The sequence below is a fragment of the Macrobrachium rosenbergii genome, chromosome 52 (assembly GCF_040412425.1).
Source record: "Macrobrachium rosenbergii isolate ZJJX-2024 chromosome 52, ASM4041242v1, whole genome shotgun sequence".
Classification (NCBI taxonomy): domain Eukaryota; kingdom Metazoa; phylum Arthropoda; class Malacostraca; order Decapoda; family Palaemonidae; genus Macrobrachium; species Macrobrachium rosenbergii.
In genome coordinates this window covers 22,069,016-22,092,661 of record NC_089792.1, presented here as the reverse complement: position 1 = coordinate 22,092,661, position 23,646 = coordinate 22,069,016, and the positions used below count along the sequence as shown (strand labels likewise).

Sequence of the window (23,646 nt, the reverse complement as noted above, 5' to 3'; positions counted from 1 at the left end):
ATAAACCACAATTACAATTGTTACTAAACTCCCTTACATTTATCTCACGAAACATATGTTTTGCTGTTCTTATAACTATTATGATCGTGGATTGTGACGAAGATAAGATAGATGGAGAAACTATAAACATTGCGTAACCGTTACCAACTGACGACTACAAATATATATATATATATATATATATATATATATATATATATATATATATATATATATATATATATATATATGTGTGTGTGTGTGTGTGTGTGTATGTATGTATGTATATATATATATATATATATATATATATATATATATATATATATATATATATATATATATATATATATATATATATGTGTGTGTGTGTGTGTGTGTATGTATATATATATGTATGTATATATATATATATATATATATATATATATATATATATATATATATATATATATATATATATATATAGGCTATATGAGTATTCAACATTATACCGTTTCCCTTAACATGAAGGGTCAGCCTTGGAAAAAAAAAAGAGTTAACTGTCACTGCAGCATCCTTACTTTAGTTGTTGAATCTCAAGTAAAATCCCAGTACAGCAGATTTCCAGATCACTGGCCACTTCATAAACCTACACAAAAAGCTCGTCTCTAGTGTATCAGACCCCTTACACACAGCGACCACAAGCTATATCTTACCTGCACTCATTTCCTTGCTGAAGCACTTACACACACACTCTATAGGATATATATATATATATATATATATATATATATATATATATATATATATATATATATATATATATATATAACTATAAGCTTCAAGAAAAGACAAGAATATAAGACCAATACAAGACAGGGCAGGGACTATGTTAAAATTTCCCCAGTTTGTTCGGTTTCAAGGATGTTTCTGAGTAAAGTCGTTAATCTGGATAACTGCGTGTGGCTTTTCCCAGTCACTTCTATGGACTAAGTTAAGCCAGTGGATTGCAAGGCATTATTAGTAAGACTTTCCGAGGCTGCATTTTTCCATAGGAAGATGTGTGGCAGTGGTAGCACAGGAAAGACATGAGTGCCATTCCACTGGCATAACTCAGACTGACTCGTGACGTGGGGATTTTTTCTTCCCGTTCGGGTCTCTTCTAGACCGTAAAATCTCAGTGTTATTAATTTTTTTTCACATTACTTTTCCATGTTTTTCTCAGTTACGAGACTACTGGATGAATTTCATACCAAGTACAAAATATGCCATGAGTGCAACTAACTTCTGACTGATACCTAATTCATCAATTAAATAAGATTTTTTTCACCAATTCGAAAGGCAAAATCAAAGCAATAATGAGCTAGCTTTTATATATGCAGTATATAGGTAGGTAGACAGATAGATAGATAGTTACGTGCACTTGACTGTCACATAAAAACAAAAAATTCTCAGGTTTCTAATCTTTACTTTCGATACACAAAATTTATTCTAATGGATGTCGTCCAGAATTAATTTGAGATATCTTTGACTTCTTCCCGAACTGCAGCGCATGCGCACGAAATTTTCCTTTCTCCTTGATTTACAACTTCTAGCTAAGATATATTGGGCTAATATCCAAACTTTAACAATTTCATGAAAATACAATTGGCTTCCTCGTGAGACTTATGTTTCTTAGAGGTTCTACCTTCACCAGCTCCTGGCAATACAATCAGTGGCGATTCTAGGGGGCTGGGGGCCATGGCCCCCAGTTTTTTGGCTGGCCCCAGCTTGGCCCCCAGTTTTTGTTTCCATATCCTAATTCTAAATAAGCTTAGTTTAGGCATATATAATAATATAATATAATATATAATATAAATATAGGCCTATACCTTATAAATTATACAGTATACTATATATACACTCAAATATCCCATCCTATCACAATAACTAGACGTAATCACAAAAAAAAAAAAATGGTAACGTTGCTAGATTAAAATTATTGGAATTTTTTTTACACCTCCGTCCTCCTCGCCCGCTTGTGTGTGTGTGACGCGAATCAGACGCGTATGTTTCACGTCCATGTATGATGTGATGATGTGATCAGTACATGTAGTCTGTTTCTGTGAGACTGTGAGCCGGTTAAGTCAGTTTTTACCCGATTAGTGTCTTATTGAGTGTCTAAAGCATAATTATTTGTGCATAAGTGCATTTGAGCATAAGTGGTATTCATTATTTCGTCTCATACAAAGTGGGAGTAGACTAGTGGCTATGAGATATTCGATTTTTATGTACAGTATGTGGGTGTTTCACATAAGAAGCGGATACGAAAATAGAGTAAAAAATAATTATACGAAATCTTAGAAAAGAATGAGAAGAATCTGACAGGCGGGTGTAAAGTAGCAAACAATGTACACTAATTTTTTGTTATATGATGTAGGTCTATATCCCAACTCAAGTTTTAACCCTTCAACCCAGTGTTAACCTTTTTCACAAACAGATCTGACAAAGCCAAATATAAATATTGTCGTTAGCCATATTTGAAAGAAAATAACTAAATAGGCCAAAATACAAGTAGCTGGTGAGTCGGTGACAATTAACCCCATTTTATTTTTACATAGAAAACACTTCCTATAATAATAAAAATCGTCTAATTGTATCATAATTTTTGTGATTCGTGAATGTTGGCAGTGATAGTGTAGGCCTATATGTGCATATATTTATTATACTGTATACATGTTATACACACACACACACACACACACACACACACACACATATATATATATATATGTGTGTGTGGGTGTGTGTGTGTGTGGGTGTGTGTGTGTGTGTGACAGTGTGTGTGTGACAGTGTGTGTGTGTGCGTGCTGTCATCATCTTCCAGTCGGTAGTCGGCAAAACCGCAAATTTTATCACATTTTTCTGTGGTGACAGGTGTGTTGTGTTAATTGTGAATTACGTGTGATTATTTAATTTAATTTTTTTTTTCAGAACTTACTATCACAGATAATTTTATTGTACTATAGACAATCATGGATAAATTTGTAATTAAAAAACGCAGTGAATGTGATGCACCATTGACAGTAAACCTTGAATCTGATAAACCTGCTAAGAAGTCAGAGGAGACTGTGATCGTGAAAGTATTGGCAATCCTGCAAGATCAAGTTCATGATCATCCAACAAAAAGAAACAGAAAAGGAAGATTCTGCACCAGCTGACATTTCTCAATCTGCTTCTGAGAATCCTATTCAGGTACGCTTAAAAGAGTATCCAAGGCATAGTGAAGGAAAGTCTCATGCTCGGTCTTTTGTGGGGCTTGGTTCGACAAATATGAATGTGCTGAATATTCTAAAGAACGAGATGCAATGTTCTGTTTTGCATGCAGGCACTTTGCTCCACCAACATATGGCAATGCAGATGAAGCATTCATAAAGAGTGGCTTTAGACGATGGAAGAAAGCACATGGAAAAGATGGTGCCATCGAAAAGCACATTTCCTCACAGTGCCACAAAACTTCTTGTATTGCATGGGCGGACTATCAACGAAATAAAGCTGATAAAACATCAATTGCTCAGTGTATAAGTGAGGCATACCAGAAGAAAGTTCGTGAAAATCGTCATTACATAAAGACATTAGGTGAAATAATCCTGTTGACTGTAACACAAGACATTTCGCAGAGAGGAGAGGACATAGAGAAGGTGATGATGAACTGAATCCAGGAAATGTTCGTAAGATTCTCAGATTCACTGCTAAACGTGATCCTATTATAGCTCATAGAGTAGAAAGTGGTCCAAAAATGAAAAATACACTTGTTCTGCAATACAGAATGAGATGATTGACACACTTGCATGTATGGTGAAGGAAGAAATTGCAGAAAAGTTAGGTCATGTCATTACTTTTCTGTTCAAGCTGATGAAGCCAAGGATGTTAGTAAGGCAGAGCAGTTGGCATTAGTTATTAGATTTTATGATGAAATAGCAAATTGTATTCAGGAGTGCTTCATTTCTTTCACTCAGATGGACTTGTTGGATGCTGCCTCTATCACAGATATTATTTTGAAGAGTTTGATAAACTGGGGTTGGATTACAAATCTTCTCTTGTAGGATTAGGATTTGATGGGGCATCAGTGATGAGTGGAGGGATTAGTGGTGTTCAGAAACGAATTCGTGATAAAGCTCCTTTGCATATTATATACACTGCTATGGACACAGGCTCAATTTAGTGTTGATAAATGTTGCAAAGTATGTACCCCAAGCTGCTGAATTCTTTAGTTTGCTTGAAGAACTCTATATCTTTGCTAGTAACTCGGTAGTTCATGAGAAATTCATTTTGATACAGCGTGAAATGTTGCCTGAAGAACAAGTACGAGAACTGCAGCATCTCAGTGACACAAGGTGGTGGTGTCAGGCCACTTCGTGTGAAAATGCTCTACTCCGTCTGGAATGCATAATGAGACTTTTGAAGGAAATTTCTGAAGATGACATTGGTGCCTGAGCTGTATCCGCTCGCGGTTTGCTTGCCCAGATTGATGCAGAGTTTGTTTACTTATTGCAATTTTTCACAGATATTCTTGGAAAAGTTAATAAGTGTCTACACAGCTACAGGATAAACAAGCAGACCTAGGAAAAGCAGCAAATCTAATTTCGTCACTCCATGAACATTTAGTTAATGTACGCAACTCTGACTTGAATGACCATTACTCTGAGAAGGTTAATGAACTCTGCAGGAAATGCTGCATTACACCAACAACAACAAGAAAACGGGTAAAGAAACCTCGTAAGCTTGATGGATTTATCGTGTTTGAAACAAGTGGTCAAGGATCTTCTGTTCCATGTCATGTGCAACACATCAGGATTTTCTATGAAGTCCTAGACTGCTTTAATTAGTGAATTAGACCGTCGTTTCTCCAAAGAGTCAAATGCAATTTTCTGTGGTATTTCAGCTCTCTGTCCTGGAGGACAGACATTCTTGTTAGAAGAAGACTTGAAGGCATATGCAATGGCATACTCGGTCAGTCAAAATGTTTTACAATATGAGATCCCTCTGGTGAAGAAATTACTCACATGAAAGAGCCAATACAGCCTACATCCATTACACAATTCCTGTCATTCCTTAGTCCTTATAAGGCTGCATTTGACTGTTTGTACAAACTATTGTTAATATCTGTCACTCTTCCTGTTACCAGTGCTTCTTGTGAGAGAAGTTTTTCAAAAATGAAATTAGTGAAAACATTTTCAGAAATTCCATGACCAGTGCTAGATTGAGTAATATCGCATTACTGTCCATTGAAAGTGCACGTGCCGAGGGAATTGATTTTAGACTGTTTTGTTGATGAATTTGATAGCCGGCATGATAATCGTAGAATTAAGCTGCACTAAATATACGTACTATACTCTACTTCACCTCAGGAAAGGAAACTCGCCCTGTTGGCAACACTGCATTACTTCATGCATGCTTGCATGGGGTTTTAATATCAACATAATATTTACATTACATTCATAACTCATGATTCATTTTTGTTTTGAAGATAGTTTTTATGAATTTTTGAAGTAGGCTACTTAGGTTTGTCCTTTCAACATAATTATGTAGAAAGTAAAAGTGGTTGCCTAGCAACGGGTGTTACCAGCAGGGTGATTTTCACTTTCCTGAGGTGAACGCTACTCGACTATACTAGCCTATATGAAAATCATGTCATTCCCACAGCATGCCATTGCATGATTGCTCATGCCTTGTGTCTCAGTATTTTTTATCTAGATTACATACGTTGCACGAGGTCATAGTTTTATTGTTGATATAGTCATATAGGCCAATAGCGATATAGTCACTCATAACATTTTGTGGACCTATTATGCTGTACATAGTGCTATGCAATTATAGGTGCAGTCACGTTAAAAGTCTGACCAAGGGTCAGGTTGTCAATCCGAAGAACTTAGTAAAATCAAACACCAAAATAATTTCCTTTATTTGTAGTTTATAATGAAAAATGGTTAATTATAAGGATTCACAGATGATTTATAGTAATAAAAAGTACTGAAATGTCAAGCAAATCACTGTTTGTTAAGTGACACGCCTACAGTTTGCCAATGGAGATTTCTCTGCTATTTCATTATTGTGTATGAAGGGCAGTCGAAACTCTTATCCCGGACTTACAAACATTATTAAATTTTACAAGACAATTGTCAATTGGCCATATTATTTAACTACTGCATACCGGTATCAAAACAGACATCTATCCCACCTATATAGTTTCCCTCATATCGAAAATTCAAGGAATACATGCTATATTCAGGTGTCCAACTGTACATTGGAGAAACATTGCCATATTTTTGCGATTTTGTTAAAAATATATTGCAAGAAATACATATATATTTTTTTAAATAATACGAATAACCTCCATTATCATAATGTTTGTGTAGGCATACATGTATATGTTTTACAAATGCAAGTTATGAAAGTAATGAGGTGTTATTATTGTCATTTGTTATTTCATTAATGACATAATATTGTCTTCAGAGTGCCATGAAAATGCACATAGAACATCTACTTTTCAAAGCTGCTTGGGCTCGCTTCGCTCGCCACCTAGCCACCAACGATAAATGCCCCCCCAAAATTTATATTGGCCCTGAAGTGGCCCCCCCACTTTCAGAGTCCTAGAATCGCCACTGAATACAATGCTTTTAGACTTTTTCGTGCTGAAATAAATGATCCTTACTTTTACATCGACGATGGACGGGGGAGGGGCTGTACAAGTTTTTTTTTTTTATTATTCACTTATAGTTGTACGAATGTACAGATGGGTTTTTCTTTTTTTTGTTATCTTTATGATTATTTTCAAAGCATATCTGCAGAGTCAGGGAGACACAAGAAGAAGGGAATATAAGTGCAATAAGTTTCAAAGTACAAACAAAATAGAATTCAATAACAATGTGGAAGTCAACCCAGATACATTTAATGATGAAACAAGTCAGACTTTTATACTATAACGGAGCCGAGATGCAGCAAAGATACTGTACGTGTACTTTCAAGCAAAAGGCTTTTGTACTGCTCATTTATCTGGCCCGGAAAAAAGGGGGAGACTTTGAGAAAGTTGAAAAGAACTGTAGCCATCCTTTCAAAAGAAATCACAACTAAAAGCAATGTAATATAGGAAACGTGGGGCTTTAAGTGAACAAATAAGAAGGGCCCACGTGATAGGCCGAGTAAGAGACGAAGGAGGGCCTTCCTACCAGCAAGGGCTGCTGGTAGTATTGTGTGTTGCCCGTCACACGTTTCTCTGCATCTTGAAAAATGCCACCTTCATTTCACCGTTCTTGAAGAGTATTAGATTCATGCACGTTGGCTTGGCACTTCAACCTAGAACTGCATTTATTGCCTAGTTCTTTATATATTGTATTGACACGGTGTTCCATCTAATGGTCAACATCACTCAACTAGCATGTTTTTCTTCCAATTCAAAACGCGAAAGCTCACTGGTTGAATGAAAGAAACATATTGGGAATGTTAGTCTGAACGCAATACGTGTGAAAGTCATTGACGAAACTAAGAGGGAACAGAGATTCTACATTTTGATGACAACAGCTCTGATTCTTGTTCAGCAGTACATTCTCTCGACCTTGGTTCAGCGCTTTTACAGATTATGACACTTCTTCTTTTTTTTTCTAACAGGATGTATCGTGGTTTCCTTCCTTCTTTCATACTAGAAAGAATCACTTACCTTCCGGTAGTTCATTATGATGAGGTTAGCTGTAGTCAGATTCGTGCATTTATCCAAAATTTTATTTTTACTCGTCAAAACGATGAGGTATAGTTCACGAATACGACATTTATACATTGACTTTCAAGGAGTCCGAAACAACTCTCTCTCTCTCTCTCTCTCTCTCTCTCTCTCTCTCTCTCTCTCTCTCTCTCTCTCTCTCTCTCTCTCTCTCTCTCATTCTTAAAGAATTCCGAGTTGTTTCATTTGCTCTAACATAAGTGCAGGTTTTGTCTTTCTTCTAATTTGCTCAAATAATAAAAGCAGTGACCCATAATTTTCAAGCTCTTAAAAAAAAAAATATATTTAGAAAGCAGCCTTTTCACAGAACATTCTTACATTCAAGAATACTTGAATTACTTTTATGTTGATTTGATACATAAATGTTTACTTAACCAATTCCAAAGACTGAAACAATGGCGCTAACTGTTTTCACAATTTATTTTAAAGAGTATATTCCCTGGAATACAAGAGGACTGAAAGAAATGCTTCATAATAGTTATATTAATTTAAATATAAATTAACATTCATTGCGAATGATGCTATTGAGAGAAAAGAAAATAGACTGAAGATACTTCACTGACATCATTAATTCACATCTATTAACTTGATTCACTCATGAAAAGGGAAAAGATCCTTTCCAGAAGCGACAGGGGCGGTGGGAGAGGGAGCTCTTCTTCTTCCTCCGGCTCTTCGGGGCCTTTGACAGTTTGACTCGGCTTGAGTTCGGTGCTGATTTCGCAGCCGAAAGTTCCTAGTTCTTTTCTGCTGAACCTGCTCGTCTTGCCAACCGCTTTCACCACCATGAGACCGGTGCCACTGTGGCTGCTGATGTTACTTCGTTTCCCGCAGTATCTGGTAAATAGAGAAAGTGAATAAAGGCGTCATTTATTGTACACGTTTATGAGCAGATTATCATTGGTGAATGATTTAACTAAATGCCTGTGTCAAAACCCTCAACTCCTATGTAAACGATTGAATACATACATGTTATCATGTCTACAAATTCATACTTGCTATAGTTGCGCTCAATACATCATTGAGCTGTGAGCTGTTTAGATAGGTTACCAGTTTGTGCACAAATTCATAGCATGGTGAGATATTCTTTGAACCCAAAATATTTTGATTTGATCGAAATATGGCAATAAAAAGGACATATCGACAAGAGGAAAAACCAGCAATTACATCTTAGTTCGTCCTTTGCAGTAAAGACTGGTTCATGGCCTACAAAGAGAGTACACTCGCTTTCAACTCACTTGTGCTTGATCCTCCAACCATCAAAGAGCTGTACGTAAGCATCTCGGCAGTTTTCGCTTTCTCGCAGGCGAGTGTTGCACCGAATTTTGATGTTTGTAGTGTCTGCATGGACCTGAAAATAAAGGAACAGTTTTTAATCTTATAAAAAGGAACCTCATCACTGAGCCATTTTCCATTACATTGGGTGGCTCCAAGACAATAGCCACCTCCACATTCGTACTTTAAATGATGACACGTAAATTAAGCTTAAACAACGTTAGCTGCTTCATACACCATTACAGAAGACTCATCACATTATCTCATTGTAAATTTCCAGTCTTAAACCTCTTAACTGCTCTCCTTGCATCCTCAAAGTCACTCCCAAAGGTATTATTCAGCTTACATCTACCTCCTTCACTCTTGTTCCATTGAGATCTTTCTTATATATTACCCTTGATATTCAACAGATTTTCAAAATACTCATTCTACTGAACTCCACTCATTTCAGTAACTCTTTATACACACCTGCGATCCATTTACTAATTAACGTTTCAATCTTCAATTGCTTCCTCACAAAGCAACTTATCCAACCTAAGGCTCTGGCTCAGATTTGCCCACATATTTTCACTACTAGTCTTTTTCTCTCACTCTCTTCTTGACTAGCTTACCTGTCCTCTTTTATACCAAGATATGGTGTTCTCTTTTGTCATGTAATGACGCTTGAAATCATTTACTTTCCACTAAACATTTTGGCCCACCACGTAATGTTTTCATTCCTTCTCCTGCCACCAGTGCACGTAAACATCCTGCTGACTCTTTTCCACCCTCAAATTTTAAATGCTCCATACATAGTACTTCCTCCTTCATGTCCTTAATCCAGTTTTCCTCCATTTTCTCCTTATGAGTTCTTATCAATTTTTTTTTATCAACGTCACTTGTCTTCATTACATTTACAGTCATGTTTCCCCCCCAACTCAAACTTCTATATGTCAGAAGTTCAGATATACCTCCAGCCACTCCTTTTTGTTATAGACATTGGGGTCGTTCAAAAATTACGCAACACCCTTTTTGGTAATTTTTGACCCCCTTCTCCCCTGTCAGGCCTCATAACACATGTCCAGACCCTCCCTAGAAAATTATCTAACATCAGCTAGTATTCCTTGCTCCCCTCCCCCTTGAATTAGTATGTTTCCTTTTTTTTAATGGAATAATATATTAAAGTCTAGCTTAATACCTGGAAATTGTTAACTTTAGATTTTTCTTAGTACTTTTATTTTATGATATTAAAGAATCACACATAAATTTGAAATGAAAATGTTCTCTTATGACGTTTACTTAATTTCCTAAGTAATTTAATTGTCAATTCTGAGCAGTAGCCAGTTTTTAGTTTGTGATATTATTCTTTTTTAAGTTTACCATAATACACAAAGTAGACTATGCCTAGGTTTAGAAGAGGATTAATTTAATTTGTGATATTTTTCTAAGTCATATTTATGCATATATATATGCATATATATATATATATATATATATATATATATATATATATATATATATATATTATATATAAAATGCACTGTATCCTAAAGGAAAAGTATGCCTACAGTAGTTAAGATTTATAAACTAAACTCGTAGTGGGGAGAAAGGCCCATTAAATAGCAAATGAGCCTCTGTCCCGCCCATAAAGAGAAATACATGCTAATAGAAAAATGCATGCGCGTACACACACACAGACACACACACATATATATATGTGTGTATCAAAAGCGCATGCATTTTTCTATTAACATGCATGCATTTCTCTTTATGGGCGCGAGCTTTTATTACTTTAATAACTCCTAAGAGTAAATATACAAACAATTATATTGCTTATGAGAAAGAAAAGAGAAAACTAGGATATATAATTTCGTAAGGGAGACTGAACAAATTCGGGCAAAGCGAATTGTGCAAGATCCCTCTTACCGATTGCTGGTTACGTTCTTGATTCTCAGCCAGCTGCGTCCAAAAACAAAGACAAAAACGTTCTGCAGTGCCACACCTCAAAGACAATATATGAGTTGGCCTGTATGCACCAACAATCTTGTTTTCATTTTAATCTCTGCAAGTCATGTACGCCTCAGAGCCAATTTTCTGGTAACATGGAGCCTCTTGCGCCAACCTTAGCAATAAATTCCCATTAACATTTTCTGTATTCGTGAAATATAGGAATTACTATCGTGAGCAGGGGTGACTTCAATCGCACCTCACTAATATTGACCTACTGACGCAAATTCTGTCGGCAAGGTGCTGAGAGACGCCAGGTAACAGATTCGTGTGAAAAGATTCTTATGTCCTCGGTGTAACAACTTTCTAAGATGTGGGTTGTGCTTCTTGATCCGTAAGCCTAAGAACTGTTATTAGGAAAAACCGCTGATAATTCTAATGATTTTTGCTTTCAATGTGCGTCAATGAGGCTGCGTGTAAAAACACGCACGAACACACACACACACACACACACACTAAATGAGTTATATCATGCGTTAGATGATTCTAGGTGGGTCAGCTTATTATGCATAATTTCTTTGGGATATAATACCAAAACATAAAACATTAATTAGAAATAAAACTAGCTAATGCGAGTTAATTATTCTTTTACCAACCAGTACGTTGGCAGATAGAACCAATATCAACCATAAACATGTACAAATGAATTAAGTGGGTGCGTATTTTCAGTTTTTGTTATATACTTGACTGTTTAAATATCTAGACTGAAGAGAAAAGGTCTTAAAGTATCTACAAACCCTCAATGTCCACTGGCACTCTTCTTGAGCAGTTTCCCAGTCAATGAAGAACTTTTGTTTTAGTGGCAGATGGTGTTCGCCACAAGGCAATTCTGAAAAACAAGATAGGAAAAAATAAGTTTGATTTATTTCGTGCTGCAACCAACACTACCCAACAGAAATGGTAGTTAACAGATTGCTCTGAACGGAGAGGTGTGGATTATTTTTTAAGCTGAACGTTTAAGTGCGTAGGTGACAGCCATGTGTTTTCTTTCAGAGCAAAAGTTAAACTAAATTCCAGAACAGAAAACTTCAGTTACCTTTCATTATAATGCCGCATTCATTGGGAAGTTATGTTACAAGTTATATTATGTGATCTTTTTGTACTTTTTTATATCATCGTTATCACCCTTCTTTAGACATTGGCCTCCAGATAAGAAAGAGCTTCGAATTCAACATACACGAAGGCCATGATGAGGGAATGAAGGCGTTAAAGCACCGCCTATGCATTGCAATACCTCCTTTCAAAGGACAAGACAAAACAGCAAAATGAGAGGGTTGCTTTCACTCTTTCATCACTATGCCTCTGGTGGGGTTCTAGCTTGGTTTATATTGTTATCCGAATTATTATTCTTCGTCAAGCTTTGACCCTGAGCAAATTCGATTGCATCGAAGATGGGATCTCAGTATTGGCAACCAAGGCAGTAGTTGAGCTGTTCGCACCGCCCTTTAATCCAGATTGTTTTAGGAGGCTGCAGAGATAGAGAGAGGATATCAATGCCTGTCCCTTTTTTCGTCCCGTAAAGCATTTGAAGTGACTGTCAATGAAGTTAGAATCTCGTTTTCTCACTTTATATTTCAGTCCATTTTCCTGAATGTAAATAGGAAATATATTCAATTCAAATCCCTAATACTTTCAATAAGAATAAGTGAATTCCTAATAGAGGAATGACTACGAAAGAGTGTGTTCCTTGTTACTAAGCCTGAGAAAAAAAAAAAAAAAAAACTCATAATTGTTTGACCAACTTGTATGTAATGGTTATTATTGATGAACCTGAATTGGAATGGTAGTTATTTATCTTGGGTGAGATGAAGACCAAGAATGAAAAATAGGACTTGAGCTGAGTTGAGAACTTTTCGCCACTCAGATATTAAAGGAAAGCCTAGATATTCTTCCTTTCCTTACAAGAAGAATCCTTCTACCCAGGCTGATCGCTTCATGTAATGTTTCCTGCGCTTCAGAGATCTTACCTTTGCCGCTGAAGGCATTGACCTCAGTGTCGGGGACAGGTTTCTCTTTGACGGTGTCTCTGAAAAGAGAAATATAAATGTTATTACTGAAATATTTTAACTTTTTGAATCAGGGAGTCTTTTATGAAATGATGCATGATATCTGACAGCCATTGTTAACTCAAAGTCTGTCTGTAAATATTCATGCTGCTTCGACTAGTGGGGAACTGGTATTGCATGTTTGCAGAATTTTGTTGTGGTTGGGAAGGTTCAACTCCTCCATACAATATCACACTTTTTTGTAGCAAAAATATCTTCTTACCTCAGATCTGAAATAAGTTTTCATATACTTGTTTTTGGGTCTTACTTTGTCTACATCTTTTAATTCTGATGGACAAACTTAGAACAAAGGACATCACCGAGCAAGCGACTTTATTTACACAAGTAGAGGAATCTACCATTCATGGTCTCGTGGATAATTGAGAAGCATTAGTTGATTTTAACTCTGACATACTGTTATCTTTAATTTTCACGTATGGTATGCACCCTAGCATACAATACACTTCTATGAAGTTTCCTTTTACTCTTGCGTAAGCAGCTGTAATGGTCTACGAAAAATACAATATAATACGTTTCTAAACGACAACTCGGGAAAAATACCTTCAAAACATTTCGCGCTTTTTCACAATTTGACGGAGTTTCCAAATCTTTCACGATTATATTGCGTAAAAACAAATAGTACATTACACATTTGCTTCATTATTTCCCATTTTGCTACTCATGTATTTCCTGCACTTCATCTTCCATAAATCTCCATTCATCTCTCCACAGGATCACAGGTGACACTGTCATGTAGGCCTACTATTCCCCCACGGCCCGTGCAAAGGTCTTACCAAGCTATCTTCGTCTCCCTTTCAACAGTTTCTAGTCTATAGGCTGAACTTTCATAATTTCCCTTATAGTGTAATTTCTAATTCTGTGCTACCATCTGATACCTAACACGGTTCTAAGGCTTTATTCTCAACAAGATCTTTCAGATATAATTTCATTGTCGTGCCATGGCCATGGCTTATATCAATACAGTTCGTACTAGACTCATGTAAAAGCCTGCTTTTATACGAAATTTCAATCTGTTTATTTTCCTAAACTTTATCCAGTCTACCCATTGTTTGACTGACCTTTTCATTTTTAGTTTTTTTCTAAATTCCAAATCAAAGAACCAGTACTAGATATCCTTGTTACTTAATATTTGAAAGATTCCATCTCATTGATCTTCTCTCTATCTAATTTTATGGCATTAAATTGAGCATATTCTGTCCTCATTTCTTCTGTTGTTCTTAGATACGATTTGAGTTCCATCTCTCTGGCTTCATGATGCTTTCTCTAAAGCAAGACTGGTAAATCTTCTGAGAATCTCTCTTGAGCCGGAGGATTCATGGACTGGTACCCTGGCTTGCGGACTTTGTTAATCTTCGTTACTCCAAACTATGAAACCTGTGTTAAATATTGGTGTTGGATTCATGTTTTTCAGTCAGTTTTGGTTATATATATATACAGTATATATACACAGTATGCATACATATACATGTATGCATGTATAATTCACAGCAAAATTGTAAGGGATAAATCCATGAGAAACTTGTTAGTAGCAAGTAAAAATTCATAATGTTTTAAAGCTATTGACAGGGTACTTATATTACTTTGGATTCATCCTATATATACTGTATATATATATATATATATATATATATATATATATATATATATATATATATATATATATATATATATATATATATATGTATGTATATTATATATATATATATATATATATATATATATAAATTTCTGACTCACGTCAGGATCAGAACCCAGGTCTCTCAGGTGGAAAGCAAGGGCGTTACCCACTGGGCCATACAAGTCTAAAAGAAGTTGGAACCTGAGAGCAACTGCACCCAAGGAATTACCTGGGCAAGCTAACTGCTTGCATACCAGCGAGTTTTCCCCAACTTCCCGACTCAGCAATGACCCAATAGACAACATTTCATTTGAATTATCCCTTCTGAGTGAATAAGATAGAAATCATCAACACACAATCACGTGTGGAACAGAAATAAATTTCTGACTCACTTTGGGATCGAACCCAGGTCTCTCAGGTGGAAAGCAAGGGCGTTACCCACTGGGCCATACAAGTCTAAAGAAGTTGGAACCTGAGAGCAACTGCACCCAAGGAATTACCTGGGCAAGCTAACTGCTTGCATACCAGCGAAGTTTTCCCCAACTTCCCGACTCAGCAATGACCCAATAGACAACATTTGCAGAATTATCCCTTCTGAGTGAATAAGATGAAATCATCAACACACAATCACGTGTGGAACAGAAATAAATTTCTGACTCACGTTGGGATCGAACCCAGGTCTCTCAGGTGGAAAGCAAAGGGCGTTACCCACTGGGCCATACAAGTCTAAAAGAAGTTGGAACCTGAGAGCAACTGCACCCAAGGAATTACCTGGGCAAGCTAACTGCTTGCATACCAGCGAGTTTTCCCCAACTTCCTGACTCAGCAATGACCCAATAGACAACATTTCATTGAATTATCCCTTCTGAGTGAATAAGATAGAAATCATCAACACACAATCACGTGTGGAACAGAAATAAATTTCTGACTCACGTCAGGATCGAACCCAGGTCTCTCAGGTGGAAAGCAGGGCTTTACCCACTGGGCCATACAAGTCTAAAGAAGTTGGAACCTGAGAGCAACTGCACCCAAGGAATTACCTGGGCAAGCTAACTGCTTGCATACCAGCGAGTTTTCCCCAACTTCCCGACTCAGCAATGACCCAATAGACAACATTTCATTGAATTATCCCTTCTGAGTGAATAAGAGAGAAATCATCAACACACAATCACGTGTGGAACAGAAATAAATTTCTGACTCACGTTGGGATCGAACCCAGGTCTCTCAGGTGGAAAGCAAGGGCGTTACCCACTGGGCCATACAAGTCTAAAAGAAGTTGGAACCTGAGAGCAACTGCACCCAAGGAATTACCTGGGCAAGCTAACTGCTTGCATAATGATTTTCCCCAACTTCCCGACTCAGCAATGACCAATAGACAACATTTCATTGAATTATCCCTTCTGAGTGAATAAGATAGAAATCATCAACACACAATCACGTGTGGAACAGAAATAAATTTCTGACTCACGTCGGGATCGAACCCAGGTCTCTCAGGTGGAAAGCAAGGGCGTTACCCACTGGGCCATACAAGTCTAAAAGAAGTTGGAACCTGAGAGCAACAAAGGAATTACCTGGGCAAGCTAACTGCTTGCATACTACTTGTTTTCCCCAACTTCCTGACTCAGCAATGACCCAATAGACAACATTTCATTCGAATTATCCCTTCAAAGTGAATAAGATGAAATCATCAACACACAATCACGTGTGGAACAGAAATAAATTTCTGACTCACGTCAGGATCGAACCCAGGTCTCTCAGGTGGAAAGCAAAGGGCGTTACCCACTGGGCCATACAAGTCTAAAAGAAGTTGGAACCTGAGAGCAACTGCGTAAGGAATTACCTGGGCAAGCTAACTGCTTGCATACCAGCGAGTTTTCCCCAACTTCCCGACTCAGCAATGACCCAATAGACAACATTTCATTCGAATTATCCCTTCTGAGTGAATAAGATAGAAATCATCAACACACAATCACGTGTGGAACAGAAATAAATTTCTGACTCGTCGGGATCGAACCCAGGTCTCTCAGGTGGAAAGCAAGGGCGTTACCCACTGGGCCATACAAGTCTAAAAAAGTTGGAACCTGAGAGCAACTGCACCCAAGGAATTACCTGGGCAAGCTAACTGCTTGCATACCAGCGAGTTTTCCCCAACTTCCCGACTCAGCAATGACCCAATAGACAACATTTCATTCGAATTATCCCTTCTGAGTGAATAAGATGAAATCATCAACACACAATCACGTGTGGAACAGAAATAAATTTCTGACTCACGTCGGGATCGAACCAGGTCTCTCAGGTGGAAAGCAAAGGGCGTTACCACTGGGCCATACAAGTCTAAAAGAAGTTGGAACCTGAGAGCAACTGCACCCAGGAATTACCTGGGCAAGCTAACTGCTTGCATACCAGCGAAGTTTCCCCAACTTCCCGACTCATGTAAAATGACCCAATAGACAACATTTCATTCGAATTATCCCTTCTGAGTGAATAAGATAGAAATCATCAACACACAATCACGTCATTTTTAGAAATAAATTTCTGACTCACGTCGGGATCAAACCCAGGTCTCTCAGTAGGGATAATTCCTTGATGAAATGTCTGAAAGATTGGGTCATTGCTGAGTCCATCTAATTTTATGGCATTAAAGCATATTCTGTCCTCATTTCTTCTGTTGTTCTTAAATACGATTTGAGTCCCATCTCTCTGGCTTCATGGTGCTTTCTCTAAAAGCAAGACTGGTAAATCTTCTGAGAATCTCTCTTGAGCCGCAGGATTCATGGACACATCGTGATCTGGCTTGGGCTTTGTTAATCTTCGTTACTCCAAACTATGAAATATATATGTGAATATAAGTGTTATTATGATTTATAATGCATATATATGGCTTACATATATATATATATATATATTTAAATATATATGTGTGTGTATGTATTGAAACGTCCCAAAAAGAAACAATGAAATTTTATTAAGCCTCTATATGTGCAGCCAATTAAACTGGCCCTCTTCTCAGGTGATAGGTATTGGCCGACATATAGTGCCTTGTTTAACTATCTGTTATTATTTTGTGTCCCTTTAAAAAATATTAAACTGTTTGATTGCAAAATGCACACATACACACACACATATATAATTTATATATATATATATATATATATATATAGAGAGAGAGAGAGAGAGAGAGTTGATAGTCGTTGATCCCAGGGAGACAGTAATACGAGATAAAAGCAAACGACAAAGGTGGCACACAAAAGGCGAATGATAAATGAAGTGAAATCTTCTGTGCTTATTGACCGAATAGTTATCACCCTCCTAACTCCAGCTTGACCACGGAATCTCACCGGTTCCAGAGTGAGCCTGGCAAACACCCAACCCTTTGGGAGTAGTTTCTCCCGCCAGTGTTTGGACTTCTGGATATATAAAGGCACGAATCTGGATAAAAGGTTATGAGGTCGCTTATTATCATATATATATATATATGTATATGTGTGTGTGTGTGTGTGCGTGTACATATGTATAAACTGCATAGATAACCTCCACACCTTTCACCCGTAGAAAATGCGAGTATTTTGGCATACTGTTTTCTAGCCTCTTCTTCCCAGTCTTTAGTACCTGACTCATACTGCCTCTCTCAGGAATCAAACTAGCTTTCACCGCAATAGATTGTGAGAACACATATAAGGTACACGCACACACCGAGGATATATATGGGACTCCTGAGGGCACCGGAAGAGCTGAATGACAGGCCTACTACCTGAATGGGACCTATGGAACTTGAGACTGGATATGATTGGAGATTTGTGGAAATGAAAGCTCAGGAAAGAAATGTGAGTTGGTATTTCATATAGGCCCTTTGCTTTGTGCTATAAATTTGTATGTATTTATTATATGGAAGCAGTAGATTCCTATGAGCATTTGGGAGTAAATATTTTGTAAAGTCACCAATTCGGCGCCAGGATAGTGTTTCGGCGGCGCCATTAATTAAGTCTCCGCTGAGCTTGTTTTCTTTGGTGACTTCCCGTTTTCTTCAAGCTAAATTAGTCACGCCTAAAACGTGCCAGGTCACGCATTTTAATCATTTTTACTTTATGGTATTTATACGAATGTCACACATTGTGTATCAAATGTTTCTTCATTATAGGCATCAAGACTGTATCTATATTGTGTCTCTGTATGTTTCGTATTGTAATTCGTACTCGTTCACTGTATATTATTGTTTATTGTTTCGACCTCAGGTCACAGTCAATTCCATTGTCTCTCACGGCCCGGCGTCAGTCGGCCGCAATATAAGCCGCCTGGATCTGTAATAAATCAGCAGTAACCTTTACCTGCTCGTTGAGCATTTCTTTGACAGTAACAATTTTAATTAATGGTAGAATGAGAGTAAAGAGGTCACTGATTAGGTGAGGCAAGGTAAGTGGGACGTGTCCAGAAGATCAATGGGCTGGTTGCAATGCCTTTGAAGTCAAGGTTGTAAAGTAAGGGGTGATTCTTGACCCAACTCTCCTTTATGGAAGTGAAGTGTGGTTTTCGATGCAAATTGGAGAAAAATTGTGGAAACTGCAGAGATAAGTTGTTTGCACAGTAAAAGAGGCATAGGAAGAATTGAATGGGTGAAAGTATGGAAATAGTCAGACAAAGTAGTAAAATTTTACATCTTAGTGTTTATTCAGGGATGGATTACGATGTTTTAAGATGGTTCAACAAAGAATGGATAGTAATTGGCTGTTCTGGCGTTCTGGTCAGAAGTTCTGGGAGTGAGGAGGAGAGGATGACCTAGAAACTTTTGGTTCGAAAGCGTGAAAAGGTATTTGAACTGAGGGGCCTCAGCATCCAGGAAGCGAGAGTGTGAGCAATTAGAGGCGAATGAATCAGTTTTTATAGGAATTTCGTGCACTGTTAATGAGCCTTCTTGGTATGTGTATGAAGCAGTTAATGTTGCGGAAGTTTAAGCACGATTAGACAGTTTAAGAAATAGTAATTAATTTCAGAGTCATCAGACCCTTACCTTCTTGGGCTGGCAGTTGGTAGCAAGGGCTGAAAAAAAAAAAAAATCAGATCACTTTATTAAAAGAAAATGATTGCCTCAAAAAGGTGCATATATTCCGAAAAGCCAGACGCTTCTGTGAGTAAATAAATTGTTTATTATTGCATTTTTGAGGTTATGAATAAGAATGCAATTTGCTGAAATTTTAAATGAAAACAAAGGAGAAATTTTCATCCTCTTCAATTATTGACATTATCATCATCATCATCATCATCATTATCTCCATCAAATTATCTTAAGGAAAATCGACGTCGTAACTATGATCACCATTACTGCTGTTGCTTTAAGCATATAGTACTTACCAGTACACAAATAATTAACAATCTCATGTTGTTTAAAGCACTAAAGTCTACGCAGGTGTGCTAAAATTACTCCCCGTTTGTTTCGTCTGCAGTAAATTTTAAACGTTAATTTTGTTCTATCTCACATAATAGTTTTCACCTTTGGAGACCAAGATTTTCAAGAAATCTGTGATTTCCTTCTGATCGTGTAATAGGCACTCGTTTCCTTTAAGTTCTAAATCAAAGCTTTATCGACTGGTACCGTATTATATATATTTAAATCGAATAGTACGTTTACTATGGAATTTTGAAGTATGAACACCACCTTGAGCTAAGTTCAGATGCCTTCGCAATTTGTCCTTTAATCACTTGTGTGATGTTTTCCAGTTTTGTGTAGAGTTCCTGTAACTATTCCTATTTCATCCACATAAGATACAACTTTTTCTCCTTACGTCTCTATGCCATCCTGAATGACTGATTCACAACACAACCACATGCGCCGAATAAACAAGAGTCGTAAGTACTTCAGGTGCCTTGGTTACGCTCTAAGTGAAAAGGATCTCCTTTGTGGCAGTACCGAACGCTGAACGGGCACTGTAGCCTATACTGTACAGGGGTCAACTGCTCACCGATGCACTCTTCCCTTCTAACCCTGGAGCCTTCACTTTCTCTGGAAGAAAAAAGGAAAGCTGTCAGGTCAGTAAATGAATGCGAGACACGCTAGAAACTCGACAGAATTTGTCCCGGTCCTGCAACTTTCAATAGCTTTCTTCTTCTTCTTCTTCTTCTTCTTCTTCTTCTTCTTCTTCTTCTTCTTCTTCTTCTTCTTCTTCTTCTTATTATTATTATTATTATTATTATTATTATTATTATTATTATTATTATTATTATTAGAGTGAATATTCCTAATACATACGATTCTTGAAGAGGGTAAGTGTTAATTTGGAATTTTTAATATCTCCAGTATTTCTAATACTACTTTTATGGCATTAACCCACCCAGCTACTTATACTAAAATTACTTGAGAAATTGTTGCAATACTCACCTGCAGAAGGAACAGTTATAATATTTATATATATATATATATATATATATATATATATATATATATATATATATATATATATATATATATATATATATATATATGTATATTAAGATTATCACATACAATTGTTCTGTGCATTAGTAGAATTACTAAAAGGACCTCATTCAAACTAGATGGTATCTAATGGAGTTTTTATTCAAAAAGTTACAAGCTTTCTTGGACAAACAGTCCACATTATCAAGTATCCGTACAATGAGCAGAAGTCCGGCTGTATTTATATCTGTGTCTGAGTACTTTTAATCCTATAATCGCCTAGCTCTTCCTGTGTGACCTTTCTTGACCTTGGTCTTTCTCTGATCCTTCCTCCCTAGGTGACCGTTTTTCCGTGCGTTCTCTTACGTTTTTCTTCGTTTCCTTGCTACTGTGGAGTATACGATTTTTCTAGATATGCTGTCTTCAAAGCCGTTTCCGGTGTTCCCTGCCATCGTGTTGTTGGCGCAAGTTATGAGGGCGTTCTCTACAACCAGTCTAGATGTTTTGTTGGTGTTCCTGTACAGAAAACTCATATTTTCCCAGTCTGTTCTGTGATCATTTTTCCCAACAGTGTTTGGCAACTGCCGACGTCTGATTATAATGCCTTATGTTCTGCAGATGTTGTTTGCTTCGCTCTTTACATGATTTGCCAGTTTCGCCATAGTACCCTTCTTCACAGTCTAGACACGTACCATATAAACCCCCTCTAATCTCTTCCCCCTCTACCGACTTTTTGTTTTAACTATTTTATTCCTAATGGTGTTTTTGTAGCTGCCTATCAATTTGAAATTATTTAGCTTCCTGTTAATGGGTGCAATAGAGTTGTTTCCCGGGACTGTAATTATTTTCTTTCCTACCAAATGTTCCTTTTCTATTTTCCCTTCCCCAAAATAGTTTTTCCTTGCTTTGATATGTACCCACTCCCACCAATACTTAGGGTAGCCTAATCTCCTAATTTCAAATTGATAGGCAGCTACTATAAAAACACCATTAGGAATAAAATAGTTAGAAACAAAAAGTCGGTAGAGGGAAGAGATTCTTTTATATGGCAGCGTGTCTAGACTGTGAAGAAGGAGTAGGCTACTATTCGAAACTGGCAAATCATGTAAAGAGAAATACAAACAACATCTGCAGAACATAATAATATTATAATCAGACGTCGGCAGTTGCAAACACTGTTGGAAAATGATCACAGAATAGACTGGGAAAATATGAGTTTTCTAGCAGGATACACCAACAAAACATCTAGACTGGTTTACAATAAAAGTCTTCATAACTTGCGCCAACAACACGATGGCAGGGAACACCGGAAACGGCTTTGAAGACAGCATATCTAGAAAAATCATATACTCCACAGTAGCAATGAAACGAAGAAAAAACGTAAGAGAACGTACACGGAAAACGGTCACCTAGGAGGAAGGATCAGAGAAAGACCAAGGTCAAGAGGTGGAGGTCACACAGGAAGAGCTAGGCGATTATAGGATTAAAAGTACTCAGCACACAGATACAAATACAGCCGGACGCGTCTGCTCATAACGGATACTTGATAATATGGAGTGTTTGTCCAATTTAAAACTTGTAACTTTTGAATAAAAACTCCATTAGATACCATCCAGTTTGAATTAGGTCCTTTGAGATCTATATATATATATATATATATATATATATATATATATATATATATATATATATATATATATATATAATCGAATCACCTAGAGCGTTTCAAAGCAAACCTAGTTAATTACACATAACATGCAATTCCACAAGTGAAGTGATTCTCTTAAGGGAAGAACTCCTCGATCAACGTTCTTTCATCAGTATTCTACACACAGTCTTAGGTGTACTTTTACCCCTGTTGTTAATTTCTCTCTCTCTCTCTTCTCCTCTCTCTCTCTCTTAGTTAAGTTTCTCTCTCTATAGATATATATATATATAAGTATATATATATATATATATATATATATATATATATATATATATATATATATATATATATATATATACACACATATGTGTGTGTGCGTGTCCGTGTTACCCAGGTACGTGTACTCTATTTACGCCTCTCATATTCATTTTCTCTGTGTAATGTGGCAGCAGTTTTTATGATCGCAGCAGTTAGTCGATCCATATTTGCGTTACACAGAACCATTCACTTTATTTGGCCCCATTTACCGGACAATTTGTTAAGTTGTCAAAGACCTTCTTTTGTTTGAGTTCTCGCTTTCTTTCTGCACAGGTCATCATCTCAAGCAGCTTTTTTGCCTCTGATTGCGAGTGACGGGAATCCCGAGAAAGAAAGCTGTTTGGCTGGTACCCGCTTTTCTTTTCAAAGAACTGACTATTTTTTCCCCTTTATAAAATTTTGTAGCGTGTACAGCCTTTCTTAAATGTTCGTGTCATTCCATCTTTAATGGGTTTTATAGGAATGGTATCCTTACTATTCCGTTTATGACATGTTTCAGGCTTTAGCACGAAATTTTCACGTTTTCATGTTTAAATTGATAATGAAATATAATTCTTTCCATGTGTACTCACACACACACGCATATGTATACAATGCGTGTACACCTATTATAAA

General features: G+C 36.9%; 1 protein-coding gene across 1 annotated transcript; it reads right to left on the bottom strand.

Moving 5' to 3' along the window:
• Nucleotides 1–8,118: 8,118 nt before the first annotated feature.
• Nucleotides 8,119–20,149, bottom strand: LOC136833904 (uncharacterized). The gene is made up of 6 exons (XM_067096195.1): nt 20,006–20,149; nt 19,665–19,693; nt 12,943–13,001; nt 11,713–11,804; nt 8,953–9,065; nt 8,119–8,551 (listed from the first exon to the last, which is right to left on the bottom strand). Exons 1-6 carry the CDS (start codon nt 20,030–20,032, stop codon nt 8,299–8,301), a joined length of 573 nt encoding a protein of 190 aa, XP_066952296.1. The 5' UTR covers nt 20,033–20,149; the 3' UTR covers nt 8,119–8,298.
• Nucleotides 20,150–23,646: the final 3,497 nt, after the last annotated feature.

Coding starts and splice junctions, on each gene's coding strand:
- LOC136833904 (XM_067096195.1), bottom strand. CDS start 20,032: ATGAGATTGTTAATTATTTGTGTACTG. Junction 13,002..19,664: donor CCAACTGCCAGCCCAAGAAG/GTAAGGGTCTGA, acceptor TTCTCTTTTCAG/AGACACCGTCAAAGAGAAAC. Junction 11,805..12,942: donor CAATGCCTTCAGCGGCAAAG/GTAAGATCTCTG, acceptor CTTGTTTTTCAG/AATTGCCTTGTGGCGAACAC.